The 16,333-nt window shown below is 33.5% G+C and overlaps 1 protein-coding gene across 2 annotated transcripts in view; it reads right to left on the bottom strand.

Annotated features, from left to right (window-relative positions):
* LOC136037782 (laminin subunit beta-1-like) overlaps nt 1-16,333 on the bottom strand; it is a 142,588-nt gene that overhangs the window by 67,156 nt on the left and 59,099 nt on the right. For both annotated transcript variants that reach the window (XM_065720611.1, XM_065720612.1), the window contains exons 7-11: nt 16,075-16,263; nt 13,027-13,206; nt 7,922-8,138; nt 5,058-5,328; nt 2,545-2,665 (exon numbers count right to left, since the gene is read on the bottom strand). In XM_065720611.1, the coding sequence (XP_065576683.1) occupies nt 2,545-2,665; nt 5,058-5,328; nt 7,922-8,138; nt 13,027-13,206; nt 16,075-16,263 (978 nt within the window). The remainder of the gene's footprint in view (nt 1-2,544; nt 2,666-5,057; nt 5,329-7,921; nt 8,139-13,026; nt 13,207-16,074; nt 16,264-16,333) is intronic.

Below are 16,333 nucleotides of genomic sequence, written 5' to 3'. Positions count from 1 at the left end.
TTTCAATTATAGATTCGAAATCCGCAAAGATTTTGTATTCCATATGAATTATATACAACAAACTATTAGATTGGCGTTGGTTTATCTTTTGGTTGCGTTTTTACTACCTGTAGCCCGTGAGGGGAATAATATTTCAAATGGTCCCGTAGCCCCTCCTCGCTAGATTTCAGAGCCTAGAGCGGGGTTGTCTCAAATTTTGAGGCGGTACACGGGAAGAGGAGGTTATGGGACGCAGTCTTTTCATCATATTTCAGGGAGTTTATGTATCCCTTCGGATCGTCTAAACAAAGTAAATATTAAAAGTTTCATGAGTTTTTTACCTTTTGGGAGATTTCCTATGAAGACCCACTTTCTTTTGGTAGGTAGTTCCAGGAGCCCAAAACATATATCACTCTTTTTTCGTTAGTCAAAAATTTCTATCTTATCAATTTACATCAAACTTCTTTTGTCAAGGTCGCATGACTTAAAGGTGGGGAGTAGGTTCTACCTACTTGATGGCAGTGTTCAAAACTTTCTTTCGGTTTTCTTCTTTTTTAAGTTGTGTTAGGACAAAATTACGATTTTATGACATATTTTCATTTTTTTTTATGGTAATACCTTTTTTTTCAACTGTTATTATGTTTGGATTGATGAAACGCATAATTTTCTCTATAGTTTAAGATTTCTTTAGCATTTCTCTAATAGGTTTAATTACATGAAAATTCAACTTCATAGATAGAGTGGCAAAGCGATAGGGGGTAAAATCGGCCAGATGTTACAAAAGGCAAGGGGGGCGAATACAGTTGGAATTTTGAAATTCTCAAAATTCTCTGGAATTTTGAGGCGTTGCATGGATGGAGGAGGTCAAGGGGCGTAGAATTTTCATCCCATTTCAAGGTGGCTTTTTACCTTTCGTGGTATAGAGTAGAATTCTCATCGCATTTTGTATTGACAAGAAAATTATTGACCTTTTTTTCAACCCCTATAGCACCATTAATTTCCGAATAAGTTCTCCAAAGTTTGTTTTCTACTACTCAAATATTTGAAGATATAGTAGAAAAAATACATTTTTTTCTGTATTTTCACTATTTTTTAGTTTTTACATTTTTCGAATTTCAAAACCTTATTTTACATTTTCATGGGAGGGAGGGGGGATTTAGATTTCCCAATATGGAGTAGCTTTTCTATAGCATTTACTTGCTGAGCGTCATTTTTTCATATATCAAAGACTTGATGCTATTATTTTCTTTTTCCACGAACATGATTTTTACTTCTTGAACGCACTCTAGCACATGCGCAATCCATCACATTGGACGGGATATCAATGTAGCGTTTCTACAAAGTTGTTTTCTGGTACACAAAATCTTACAAACAAAATTTTTTTCCAGATTTTCTCAAACTCGAAGGGGGGTAATACCGGCCAGAAGTTACAATGACGGAAGGAGGGCCTATACACTTGGAGTAGGGTTGTCTTGGATTTTGGAGCGCTACATGGAGGAAGGAAATCAGGGAATATAGGCTTTTAGTCATATTTCAGGGAATTTATGTATCCATCTAGATCATCAAAACAAAACAAACATTTAAAGTTTCAGGAGTTTTTTACTTTTGGAGGATTTCACATGAAAACCCATTTTTTTTTTGTAGGTAGTTCCAGGGGTAGAAACATATATCACTCTTTCTTCGTTATGCAAAACTTCAGCAAATGAAGAAGTAATAACCACTATTTCCAGTGTACTTGGTAAGAGCATGTGACGAAAAAGAGGCAATTTTAGACCCAAATTTCTTAAGAATTTTAGTGAGCCACCAGATAAATATAGAAAGAGTGGGGGTATGCTAAACGGAAATAAGTTTAAAAAGATGATAATCTTCTAATCGAATAAAACAGAAAGTATAAGAAACTGCGACAAGAAGAAACAAATCTACAGGTGTTGTATAAAGAATAGCAGACCGTACGGGACGTACTCTCCCCTCCTAGACCTTCTTACCTCTCCCCTGAATTTTTAAAATATGGAAAACAAGTGAGATAAGTACTACTCAGTGAGTAATACCTTCCTGTTTTTATTTTGCCGTATTTTACCTCCAATTACACTACGTATCATCTCCGTAAAATAAACCCCACTCAAAATCCTTTTACTCCCTTTATAAAGTTACTCCCTTTATCCCAATCCTGTAACGACGAGTCATACTGTCATACGCAACGGGACATCTGAATCAAAATCAAATGAGTAGCTTGCTTGACGTCTTTATTGAGTTCAAATTTTATTTAATTATTTCTGTTATTATTTTTTATTTATTTATTATTTTTTTTAGTATCATATAGCCCTTTTTCTTTCTCTGGGCTATTAATTAAATGACGTGCCCCCCCCCCCTTTAAAAGCCATGGAGAATTTAGGGAAATTAGTGATGCGTAACTATTTTGCGTTTAATTACATTTGTGGGTGCGTATTGGATATTTATTGATATGTGGTCAATTTTCAATAAATTATTTTTATATGAAGAGTTTTCAACATTCCTTGAGATAAATTTGATTTGAAAATCGAATGAAGTACGATGCAAATAACTTACCAGATTCGAGTTGCACAAATTTTATATCATCTTCTGGAAAGGCATTAGCACAGGGTCCGTCAGGATCAACCGGCTCAAATCTATCGACTATTACTCTCACATCTTCCCATCGGCCGGGCAACTAAGAAAAAAAAATCTTAAATCTTAGATTCTATACGAAATATGGTTCTCTGGTGGGTTCATAGCCTCCTCCCAATTCTAGATAATTGACTGAATTCAAGCTTATTGATCATTTAAAAAATTATCAATTGTTAAAAGCAATCACGAATTCATTGAAGGAACGTTTAACTTTAAGGCTAGGATTTCAAATCTCGGTGTGGCAGCAAGGTGTGTGGCAGCGCTGTGGACAGAGCTCAAATCTCACTGGTAAAAGCCGGACTAAATACCACCAAGTTTAAGATGTATTGTTATCAATTATAGGCGTAAATTGAAACTACAGTTTCAAGAATTTATGCCGGAGAGTTAAATTCCAACTTCGCCGTTTCTTTTCCGGCAAATAAGGAAAAAAAAATTACGAGTGGCTGGTACTTGATAAGCAGATTGACACTTGAAACTCAATTATCATCTACAAAAGACATAAAAATAACTTTATATCCCTCCCCAAAAAAAAATTCTGAATCTATGCAACTCCTTCCCCACGATTTCCTGTATTTCTCACACAATCTTTTTTTTTTTGGGGGGGGGGTGTTCTATTGAACAGGAACGGGGTCCTATACACAAGGGGCCTCAGTTAGTCATATAAAAAATTAAATGGTTTAAAGATAATAATTTAGTAAATTAGTTAAAATAAGTTTTATTTTTCAAAAAATTGATCTTTGGATGCTAAATTACCCTGATGAAAGGGATTAAAGTGCTGGATGGAGCACATGTCCAAAAACCTTGCTTCAGGCGCTTCAATCATATAGATTGAAAATCTTTGTATAATTCTGAAAATGGTGCAGAATTTATTTTTAAATGTTAACACTATTTATTTTATTAAACGCCTTAATGTTAGGGAAACAAGCATATACAATTTGAATAGCTTTATATCCTACCTGAACCCCATGAAATACAAGATACAAAATTTTAATCGTGTCCTGACAGAGACCAATTGAACACTAGGCACGATAAAAGCAATTCACTTGAGAAATTCCAACTATAATTATTTTGAAATTTTGGGTTAAACTTTTTTTTTTAATTTCCAGGAAGGATTTTTGTTACTGACAATTTTGATTCCAAGCCTAATTTCATTTAGTAAATTAAATTTTAAAAAAAGTTTTTTTAAATGAAAGTTAGGAGCAACATTAAAAATGGCTATCTCAGAATTTTGATCCGGTGACTTTTGGGAAAAAATGATCGTGGGAGGGGGTCTCGGTGCCCTTCAATTTTTCGGTCACTTAAAAAGGGCACTCGAACATTTAATTTCCGTTAGAATGAGTCCTATCACGACATTCTAGGACCACTCAGTCGATGCGATCACCCCTGGGGAAAAAAACAAAAAAAAACAAAAAAAACAACGCATAAACAAGCATCCGTGATCTGTCTTCTGGCACAAAATGCGAAATTCCACATTTTTGCAGATAGGCGCTTAAAACTTCTACAATAAGGTTCTCTGGTACGCTGAATCTGATGGTGGGATTTTCGTTAAGACTGTATGACTTTTAGAGGGTGTTTTCCCATATTTTCTAAAATGAGACAAATTTTCTCAGGCACGTAACTTTTGATGGGTATAAGTGATATTGATAAAACTTATATATTTAAAATCAGCATTAAAATGCGATTCTTTTGATGTAACTATTGGTATCAAAATTCCATTTTTTAGAGTTTCGGTTAGTATTGAGCCGGGTCGCCCCTTATTACAGTTCGTTACCATGAACTGTTTGACAAAATATACTTCCAATGTTTCAGGTATTCTCATGAATATTTTTTGTTTTCTGGGTGTTTCCTTACTTTCCAATTTCAAATTGAGAATAAGCTAAACTCTCCCATGACTCCAACTCCCAAATTTAATAGCAGACAAATTTTTATTTTACCAGGTGTATTTGAGAGAAAAAAAGTACCCCTCCTGGTTTTAAAACACTAAATAAAACACTAAAGTGAAAAACTAAATAAAACCAGAATTGTTGATTCATTTTTTGTAAATATAAACTTGTTCATTAATAAAATATTGCCTCTGGCGGTTTTCCAGCTAAATTAATTTTGGAATATTTTTATCAGTTTCTGTTTCTTCTTGATGAACGTCACCAAATTATAAGTTGGGATTTATGGAGTTTTAGGGAAAGGTATATCCAGACAAAAAGAAAATATTCATAAAATGAAAAATTGCGTTTTTTGTAGGCAGAAATATTTTGATTGGTCCACTTGAGTTTTCACCCAATGTTCGAGGGGATGGTTATTCAATCCAATATAAAAAGAAGTTCCCACACATTCCCTATTCGTAAGCAGGCAAATCAAAAAGATTCTATATACACATTTGAAGATCCATATAATAATAATGAAATTTCATAGAAAATAAAACTTAGAATAGGTTTTACCTGCGGTTCATATCTAATCACTAAATCGTAGTCCATACTCTGTGGAATACCATCAATGTCAAACTCTAAGAAAGAATCTTTGAAGGCCCTTACAAATCCAGGGCCTGACCACGTTTTATCCCTTCCATCTCTGTATGGCTCACGAATAATAAGTTGACCGCTTTCAGGAAAGTTCGAATACTCAGCTTCGAATACTTGGTAGTCGGGTAGACCGGCAAAATATCCCTGCTCCAGCTCATCACAACGTCGACCCCGAACGTTTGGTCGACATCTAGAAAGATTCCCTGTTAAATTCACATGAAAAATCTTGTCTGTTTAGATTACAGTAAAATATAATACATTTTCACATTCATCATACTTACTTGTGCAGTAACATACTTACAAGTACTTGTGGTACTTGTGTAGTAACACCCACCATATATACCAGAATTTTTTTTTTCCTCAAATTCGTCAAAACATTTCCAAAAACGTCATTAAATTTTGCATAATTTTGTTCCCCTTATTCACCATGTTATATTTGCAAAGCATATTTTGTTTGATTTAGAATAATAGTAATAAATTTTTACATTCATCACGGCGCCATCTTGCTCTAATTCATCATAACGTCTACAATGAAAGTTTGGACAACATCTAGGAAGAGTTTATGTTATGTTTACACAGGAGATTTTATTTAAATTTGAATAAACGTGATGCACATTTTAATATATAAAACATTTGAAGATAAGGCGAAAATTAACCTTTTAGGCCACAATTTATTTCCGTTTTTTAGTAGCAGTTCTGGCTCTTGATGATTTATAGGCTAAGCTATTTAGCAAGTGTTTTTGTATATTTTTTTTCTTCTCTTTTTAAGTGCTTGATCAATATTTGATAGGTTTTGATTGTAAGTGTTATCATTTGTATTTTCTTTATATTATATTGTAGCGTACTCCTCATTTTTTGAGGGAAATAAAGAAAATAAATAAATAAATTTGCAACAGTCAGAGGGATAAATAGGTAATTGCAACTGAAAGAAGGGAAGTCACTATGATTCAGATAGAGAAGCAGAGTTTTCCTGCTCTAGTTCATCCCAAAATCTACCAAGAAAGCTTTGACGACACTTTCGAAAATTTAGTATGAAAGTCTTCATGCTAAATTTACGTAAAAAAATTTTGTTTATTTAATTAAGAATGAAACGTAAGACATTTTACACCCATCATAGGCGGGTAGCGGTGTAGTAACACCGACTATATAATGGGTATTCAAAGTTAGTTGACTAGACAAGCAAAACGTCCCTCCCCTAGCTCATCAGAACGTTTCAACGTCATATATTTTTACACTCATCACAGAGAAGTAACCGGGTAGCGACACGCCTTAGAGAAGGGTAGTCCAGCAGCTCTTTGTTGCTCAACTTTACGATAATATATGCCGTGACAGATCAAGCAGCATCTAAAAAGTTTTCGTGTTAAATTTTCATAAGAATATTTTGTATGTTTAGTCAAAAATAAGACCTAGGGTATTTTTACACCCATCATAAGCGGGTAGCTATGTATTAACACCCACCATATATGAGTGGTCACATTTAGTCAGATAAATTAGCAAAATTTCTTCCCCCTAGTTTATCACAACATCTACCACGAAAGTTGATCCAACATCTAGAAAGGCTCCACGTTAAATTTACAGACATTTTATTATTTAACTAAGAATGAAACGTAATATATATTTATAGCCATCATAGGGTATAGTTGTGTCGCTAGACCCATTATTTTCCCCAAAAATTCATCATAATATCGATAACGTGGGTTCGGGCAACATCTAGAAAGATTTTCAATTTTATACTTACAAGAAGATTTTGTTTAACTTGGAATAAAATATTACATATTTACACCCAGTATAGATGGGTAACTAGGTAGTTAGACCCCAAATAGAAGATAAACCAGGTAGATTGGTAGTAAGGTAGGCTAGCAACGTTTTGTTGCACTAGTTTAACAAACGTTAGACCCCAGATAGAAGATAGACCAAGTAGGCTGGTAGTCGGGTAGGCCAGCAACGTTTTGTTGCACTAGTTTAACAAACATTAGACCCCATATACAAGATAAACCAGGTAGACTGGTAGTCGGGTAGACCAGCAACGTTTTGTTGCACTATTTTAACAAGCGTTAGACCCAATATAGAAGATAGACCAGGTAGACTGGTAGTCAGGTAGACCAGCAACGTTTTGTTGCACTAGTTTAACCAACGTCAACCACGAATGTCTGTTCTACATCTAGAGGGATTTCATGTCATATTTATTCTTTTGTTTCACAAAGAACAGAATGCAATAAGTTTATGCCCCTGTTAGATGGAAGTAGTCACGGGGTAGATGGGAGAAATCTTTACAGGGGGCAGAAAAATAAACTAACAAAAAAAAATTGTTGCCTTAATTCATCACATTATTTACTACAAACATTCGCGCAAAATCAATGAAATTATCATTTTATATTTATACAATTCGTTATAAATAAAAAATTAAATTTAAGATATCCTCACTAGAGATATCTGAGCCACGAGTCCTTTTATAGACAGCTCTTGAGTTACAAAAAAATTACCAAAAATAAGCTCTCAAGTTGCAAAAAAAAAATTACCAAAAATAAAACAGAAGACTCAAAAGTCTATTCGGAATTAGAATAAAGATTGTAATATAATTTATTTCAAAATAAATACGAAATAGGTCCCAATCACAAAAAAAATATAGCTGTCGCAACATTTTTTTTTTCACTTGACAAATCTGTGTTAAATTAAGAAAAACTTTACACAAGCCAAAAAACTAAGCATAAATTACAAATAAAAATACATTTTTAAAAAGAACAAAAATTAAAAATACAATGAGTCCAAAAACTAAATCTCACCTGCATTGTCCACTAACAACATCACACTGATTATCGTACGCGCCACCTGGGTCACAGTCACACGGTTTACACCCGTCAGGGTGCTCAGACAATCCATAATGCTCAGGCAAGCATACATCACAATCTCTTCCAATCACGTGACGCTTGCACGAACAACTACCAGTAATGACATCACATCCAAGGTTTCCAACAGTTCCGAGAGTATTGCAAGAACATTCTAAATTAAAAGATTGAAAATGGGAATTGTTTTCACTTAATTGATAATTAATTTGGAAAGCGGTTAATCATGTAAAAGTCAAACTGAAAGAGAACAGAAATTACAGGGATTGAATACACTAAACCAAGAAACAACTGAAGTTAATCAAATCAAATTTAAAGCGACCGTAAATTAATTTGAATAAAGAGATAAACCTCAAACAAACAAGAATGAAAATAAATGACCAAGTCCAAATACAAATTAAAGCCTAAAACGAGTAATAATGTATAACTAAATATATAAAACCTGAAACGAACAAGAATTTAGACAACTAATCATGTCAGACTTAACGTGACAAAATAGATAGATGAAACCTAAACAAACACAAATGCAATTGAATAAGCTAGTAAAAATTTGAATTAACAGAAGCTACCAAAAAAAAGGGTGCAGCTGCCAACCCTTAAATATTCCAAAGGCTAGATGTATATTTTTGCTACACTGAAAACGACAAGTCTTAAGTAGCGGTTTTTGTTATTGCACTAACATGATTCTCAAAATAAATGAAATTTATAGGAAACAAACCTACAATTTCTTAAAACTTTCCTATTTTAGTTTTACTATTTCTATTATCTTTTAATTTTTCTATTTCAAAGAACCCTTTTCTGTTTCGTTCCATTTCAATAAAAAAAATTTATATCAAAACATCCCCGAGAGTTTGGGAAATATCCAATTCTTTTAAATTAGAATGAAACAGAAAAAAATATGAACAAAATATACTCTGTTTTCAGAAAAGTGGACATAACATTCAATTGAAAGGGTTGAGGAAGTGGCAACTCCAATTTATTTTTAATCATTTCTGTACATTTTTAAATTTAACTTGCTTATACATTTTAATATGTGTTAGTTTTAAATTTCATCTATTCTTTCAGTCAACTGTATAGTTTAAAGTTAAACTTTTATTTTATTTCCTGTTCTTTTCAAGTTTCAGAAGCATTCAAGTATATTTTTGCTTCTTTTAGTTTTTAATTTAATTGGAAAACAAGTTTTTAAGATAAAGTAAAGAGTTAAAACATGTAACAGGAACTATGAGCCCCTTATACTCCTTATCAAGTACGCTAAACTTAGAATAATGCCTAATGGAAAGTATTTTATGGGTTCGGCATATATGACAAGTTATTAATTTATGCTATACTACTTTATGTTAATATATGTTAGTAATATAGGTAATTTATAGCAAGGTGGTAATTTAAGTTGGCAATAGCAAGTTAGTGATTAAGAGCGTTTATTTACCGATTGCCATTCAAAAGCTTCGAACTGATGCCAATAAAGAAGCCGTTCAAGTCTTGAGGCATATGTATAAAACCAATTAATGTTTGTATTCGATTGCTACTGTTTTGGTTCATCCGTTACAAAAGGTACAGAAAACTTATAAGATTGGAAACAGACGCTAGCGTCGAAAAAGAAAAAAATCACGACGGCGACTTTATTTGACCCAAAACTGATTTACACTTGAATTTTCAAGTACTTCAAAAACCAGACGGGGGAGGGAGGAGGAAGTAGAATTCTGTCCCCAGTATCCCTAACAGCTTAAAGTCAACTAGCCTACTTCACCTGCTCACCAAGCTAACCAAGGCCTACTTTGCGCAGACTACATTTTGACTTAATATAATTCTTGAAAATAAAGACGCTGGTTAGTTACCACTTACAGATAAATTTTAGCTTTAATCTATTGCATTGTAGATTTATAATATTAAATGTTCTTTTTTTCTTTACCTTTTTTTTTTAATGAAGTCACCAAACGCTGCAGTGTAAGTGTCACTAGTAATTCTAAGCCCCTATCTCCCATTTTCTAAGCCCCTATCTTCCCATTTTAAATCACCAAATATTCCCTCCTTGTAAGTTTCCTATTCTTTGTTATTCGTTCTTTAAGCATCGGAACAAAAATTCAGGCTTTTGAGCAAAAAGGAGTAGGGTAGCCAAGAGAATGGAGCAAGTAACCTTCTCCCTGTATGACCCAATTTATACCGTTTTAGGTTTTACTGTCGTTGGTTATTTTCGTTTGAAAAAATACTGTCTTTGCTTTATTTTCTGTTCGTTTTTAATACCATATTGAGGGATATCCCAAATAACAGTATTTGCCACCTCCTTAGACTTCTACTCTTTCCGCTTAAGTTTAACTTTACTATAGCCATTTTTGGAGAAACAAAGGTTTATTTGGTTCATTTTGGAGAAGAAGAAGGGGATGACATCTCAATCAAACACCCATACCTTGCACGTAAGTTCAAACTTGAGAAACAAAGGTTCATTAGGTTCATTTTGAAGGAAAACGGAAGATTACACCTCAATCAAACACCCATACCTTACACGTAAGTTCAAACTTGGAGAAACAAAGGTTCATTTGGTTCATTTTGAAGAAGAAGACGGAAGATGACACCTCAATCAAACACCCATACCTTACACGTAAGTTCAAACTTTAACCACAATGTTTAAACACTTAAAAGAAACGCAACTTAGAAACAATAAGGAAATTTTTCGAAGACAGTGGAATTTAATTCAGTAAATATTTCGGCCCTATGTCCAAGGCCCGTCTTCAGCACAACATCAGAAAAAAAATGTATATAAATATAAAAACTTACATTAAAATGTGAAAATTAAAAATGTTTTAAAATAACTTTTTAGAACAGCCCTAGCATCCTTACTTCAACGAAGTTCATCCAGGACTTCGCTGAAGTCAGGATATTAACATTTTGCTTTTAGTTTTATGCGAAAAGACATGAAAACAAAGGACATACACGAAAAAAATATCATAATAGCTAAGAGTTATGCATCAAAATTTAAATGGCGAAAATCCCGCAAGCCAGTGGCACGACCATGTTCTTATTTCAGAAAAAATCAATGATATCAACATGCACAAATCACTCATGTAATCACACATACAGAATAATGAATTCGCACATTAATTATTATTAATGTATTAATCATTATATCATTCATAACAACATTGTTTAACAACAATGTTAATTAATAACATTGTTAAAATTATCAATAATAACTAATAAATTGACTATTCATGATAATGATAAGTTAATTAACATTATTCATTGTTTTTATAAAATTGACATTATTAAGATAATTGTTTTAAGTTGCTTTTCTCCGTTATTTTATTTTTCATCAAAATTTTCTTGGACGATATATTATTTAAATTTATTGCTCAGCACTAAGTATTTAAATCTGTCACGAAAGAATCTAAATGACCTTTTAAGCTTTAGATGCTTATGATGCTTATATATTTTTAAGCTTTTGATATTCATTTAAATGTTTTTTTGTTTTTTTTTTAAAGAGCTTTGCTTTTCCAATTCATTCGAATGACTATATGACTGTCACCCACTAATCGAATCAACTTTCATAAAAAAAAGAAAAAAAAAGTATTTTTGAAGACTACACTGCCTTTCCATGATGTACAAATAGCAGTTCAAATAGGGATAAATCCTTTTATTAGAAGACGATGAAAACAATGACAAAATATCCGGATATTTTGATCACATACACAGTGATCGTCATCAGCAGATAAAATGTACATGTGATCGAAATATCCAGAGATTTTGTAATTGTTTTCACTGTCTAATACAAGGATTTATCCCTATTTAAACTGTTATTTGTAAAAAGAAAGAAAACAAATATTAACATAATAATTAATGATCAACAAAAAAAACTTAAACTCTTAAAAAGATAGCAGAAGTATTAATGATTAATAACACAAAGACTTGATGAAGTTTCCAAGTTCTAAGAAAGAAATAGATAAATAAAGATTTTAGGCTACACCACCGAAAAAACACACACAACACTCAAAAAGCACATGTAATATAAATACTTATGGAGCCCATGTATTTGACTATTTCTAATAGATTTAAATGTCAGACTAGATGTAGTCCGAATTGCGGTCTGCGGACTGGTTCGGATGGATCAGACATCTACTAAAAACATATTTTACGCTCATATCTAACGGGTCTAGCCAAAGCTTCCACGAAAAAAAGATGGTACATCGAAGGAAAACGTTTCGTACAAAGCCACATAATATTAGCCATATAAAAGCCATAAAAAAGCCACATACAATTTATATATTAGCCACATAAAGCCACACGTACAGTAGCATAATATTGTTTTATGGTTAAATAAGGGAGAGAATATGGCATTTTATAGTCGCTACCAGCGGTGCACTTCATTTCAAGGCTTTTCAGCCAGGAAGTGCAATGAGGAGTTCGGGGCTAGCCATCCCGTGCTTTAGCACACCCTTATTGTTTACGCTCCCCAGATTTTTCTGGGTACCCATTTAGAGCTAGGTCGACTCTGACTGAGCTTACGGAATCACGCCATTGAACCTCGTCCTCATGGACTAAATAGCTAGACGGGAAGTTAACACATTTAGTAATGGTAATGTTTGTAATTGTAATTGATGCTTTACTCATTGTATATCAGGAATGATATCAACCAAATGGGTATATCACCCAGTTAGAGCTAGGTCGACTCTGACTGAGCTTACGAAATCACGCCATTGACTCTCGGTCTCGTGGACTAAATAACTAGGTGGCAAGTTAACGCATTTGGTAATGATAAAGTTTCCAATTGTAATTGACGCTTTACTCATGGTATATCAGGAAAAGATTTTGTAGAAGATTTGAAAGAAAAGACTTTTAATTTGACAACTTAACAACAACAGTTGTGACAATAACATGAGTCGTAACAATTTAACATGACAAGTAGAGTTTGCTGAACAAATAACAATTAAATTAAATGTTGAAGAATCAATTCTTTAACTTCACTCTTTTGTTTTCCCTACTTCAGTTTCTTCCATAAACCCATGGCAAGACCCTAACTTCCTCATATGGTTGTTTAGCTTTTAGAATCTTACCTTGGCATCCATCAGGATTTTCAGAAGTAAAGTTCCAGAAACCGTTCTTACACCGATCACACTGTCTTCCCTCAACATGCCTCTTACAGTGGCATTGACCAGCGTCAAGCCCGTTTCGTACATCGGTATAGGAGTCACAAATACCTTCGTCGAGAGAACCTCTCATGTCGCAATTGCATGCTAAAATGAAAACAGGAAAAGTAATCTAAAGGGAGGGGATCTGAAATGTCAAAAATCATGTTTTAGACATAATTATTTGAACTTTTCTGTTGAGAAGGGGTTCGGGAAAATTTTATTCCAGGGTAAATGTAGCAACACACGTTTTGATAAAAACTAGCTAGTGAATAAAAATTGACCCTTGTAGCTGATTCAAAAATGGTAACTATTATCTTGATTAGTCTTAATAGTAAATGTTATTCTGAAGCCAATTTTATGGTAGTTTTGAGGAATAGCCTGAAATCTCCGAAAAATTACATCTATTTCCATTTTATATTTTCTAATTTTTACATTATTGCCCTTTTTATTGGAATGAAGACCAGGCAATATTAAATCACATCAAAAATTAAATATCGAGACGTAATTTCCATTTTTTAAGCAATTGGGTTTTTCTTGAAATGGAAAAATTAAAAATGACGGGAATGTAAAACAGGAAACAGTCTATATCGGGGGGCATAGAAAGACGTACGGACTTATCCTTAGGGCTTAGCTTTAAGGCTTAGGGAACAACGATAGATTTAAGTTGTTCCGGAGCAATGTTCTGTATGTTTTGAGTTACTCTACGCAATGCCTAAATTTAACTGCAGAAAGGGAGAAACGCATTACTGCATTTGAAAATAATTATCTTCACCTAAGGATCAACTGGAGTGAACATGTCAGTAACGGTGAGGTTTGTGCTCATTCAGGCCAACCAGACGTCCCCTCCATTGAGAGACAATGAAGATGGCAATACCTTGGATATACACTCCACATGCCAAACCATAGACTCCCAAAAATGCGGTTACACTGGTACCCAGAAGGCAACCGTCACCGAGGAAGACTAAAGAACACGCTCCTCACGACGTACGAACACAACAGAAGAGCCCTTCAGACGATTCACATCCCAGAGGGGAAGAAAATCTACGCAGCAGCCCACCTGAGGGAAGATTGGAGGCTACTCAATGACGCCCTGTACCTCTGAAGGCACTGGATTAACTAAGGTCTAAGAAAAGGACTCGGAAAGTCTGAGCAGTATTTTGCAATCCAAATTTTTACTATCCTTTTTCTCCGACAATTTCTTATTGATTTAATATTTTATAATTAAGTGGAGGAACAAGTTAAGGTTTAAACGCTAATGCTCATTTCGCACGATCCGTAAAATCAACCATTTTTTGAAGGTAAAACTATTTAAAGGTTACGTTATAGCAATAAGATTATTTCAGCATTGGGTTAAGCGGCTTCCACGCTATATAAGTAATTGTCTATGCTAAGAAGTTAAGTTACGTTACGTTAAGCGTATCCTTTCACATTTAAATAAGACCTATCCATAAAAAATTTTAATTATCGTCTAAATCGTCACAATCATCATAAGCAAACCATTCAAAAATTGAAAACGTGGAATAGAGATATACAAGCTCTGATCAAGCGTATAAGGCTTTCTAGGAAACCTTTGTAAATTATATTTCAATACTTGTAAACTTCTCACCCAGAAATTCATCTTGTTGCCGCTATATTGAACTTTTTCATTACATGATATAAACTTATGCAGATCTAAATTTCAAGTATAGCTCAAGTTTACTCAGCACTGACTACGTTACGGACAAACATTACTCCGTAAGATAACATAACGCAACATAAATTCTTAATTTACGCTAGCGTGAACGATTTTGAGGCATAGAGTGAAAGAACCATTATGCTCGGACGTCTCACTTTAGCATCTAGCAGTTCACTGGAATGTAAATGCAGGGTCGAAGTACCTTTTATCCTTTATTAGTGTGCTAAACACGTCAGAAAGTAAGGCAAATAAGGTTAGATAATAATAAGGTTAACAAATAAGGTTGATAATAAATAATATAATAGATAATAATAATAAGAATAATAAATAATAAATAAAATTAGATAAGGCGACTCGCGTTTTATTCACTTTTTTCCGAAATTAAATGAAAAGAAAAGCTTATAAAAAATAAATTTTAATAGATAAATCGACCCTAAGTTATTGTGCGTTTTTATCAAAGCACAATATAGATTTTTGTCAAAGAGCATAACAGATTTTAAAAATAACAAATTCAAAGGTTATTCTATGTGAAATGCGATGGTCAACCTAAACTCACTATTGAAAGCACAGTCAAGTTTGAATTTTCTCTTAATTTAAAAAGGAACAACAAGCACATTTTCCAAAATTAGCGCAAAATTTCCTTCCATTAATCGTAGTGTATGTCTTCTCAAATCTAAATTTCAAGCTCTATCAAGGTGATTTTACCCTTGGGTTACATACTGCACGTTACATGTACACAACGCACGCTTTTGTGCGTTCCAAGACCCTACCCAGAAAGTAGAATTGAGACATTTAATTTCAATATTCTAGACCTTCTTGCATTTATTATTTAGATTTTATTCACCCTAAGGTTGCTACCTTTTTAAAACCTTAAACTACTACCACTAACAAAACATTGTCTGAAGCTAACACAGCTTCCACCCCCCCCCCCCCATCCCAATCTATCCTGTTACCGTTAATTTATTTTAAACCGTTAGAACGTTTTTTTTCGCAAGGAATTTCAACTTCTTAATGGTGTTTACCATCTACATGAAATATAACTCAAAAACTCAATGTTTTCAAATTGTCCCGGAATTTCTAATATAGCTTCATTGAAGATTGGAGTCTAGCATATAAGACTTATCAAACAGATACAAGTTCCCCTGCTCCTGAAAACTTATGTTATAGTTTCTAATTTTTCTATATAAATACCTGTTTTAAATAAAAATTTTTTTTTTTGATGAAATCTTATAGCAAACTCGAAAACAAAATCTCTATTTAGTTGAAAGAAAAGTCAAAATAAAATTCAAAGCTTTTACCAGCGCAAATAGACGGATCTTGGATGTCTATTCCAGGCTGCTGATAGAAGTACGGTTTGCACTGCTCGCACTGCCTGCCCATGGTGTTATGTTGACATCCATCACAAACACCTCCACTTGTTTGACCAGTTGCCTCAAAAACCACAGGATCAAAATGACAAGATGTTGCATGATTGTTGCAGTTGCAACCTAAAAAAGAAGTTCCATGTATTTAAAAACCTACTAAACTATTTCAATGAAAAGATGTTGCATGACTGTT

This window comes from Artemia franciscana, chromosome 17, assembly GCF_032884065.1.
Source record: "Artemia franciscana chromosome 17, ASM3288406v1, whole genome shotgun sequence".
Classification (NCBI taxonomy): Eukaryota; Metazoa; Arthropoda; class Branchiopoda; order Anostraca; family Artemiidae; genus Artemia; species Artemia franciscana.
Note: the sequence above shows the minus strand (reverse complement) of the source record. Positions and strands in the feature narration are given on the sequence as shown.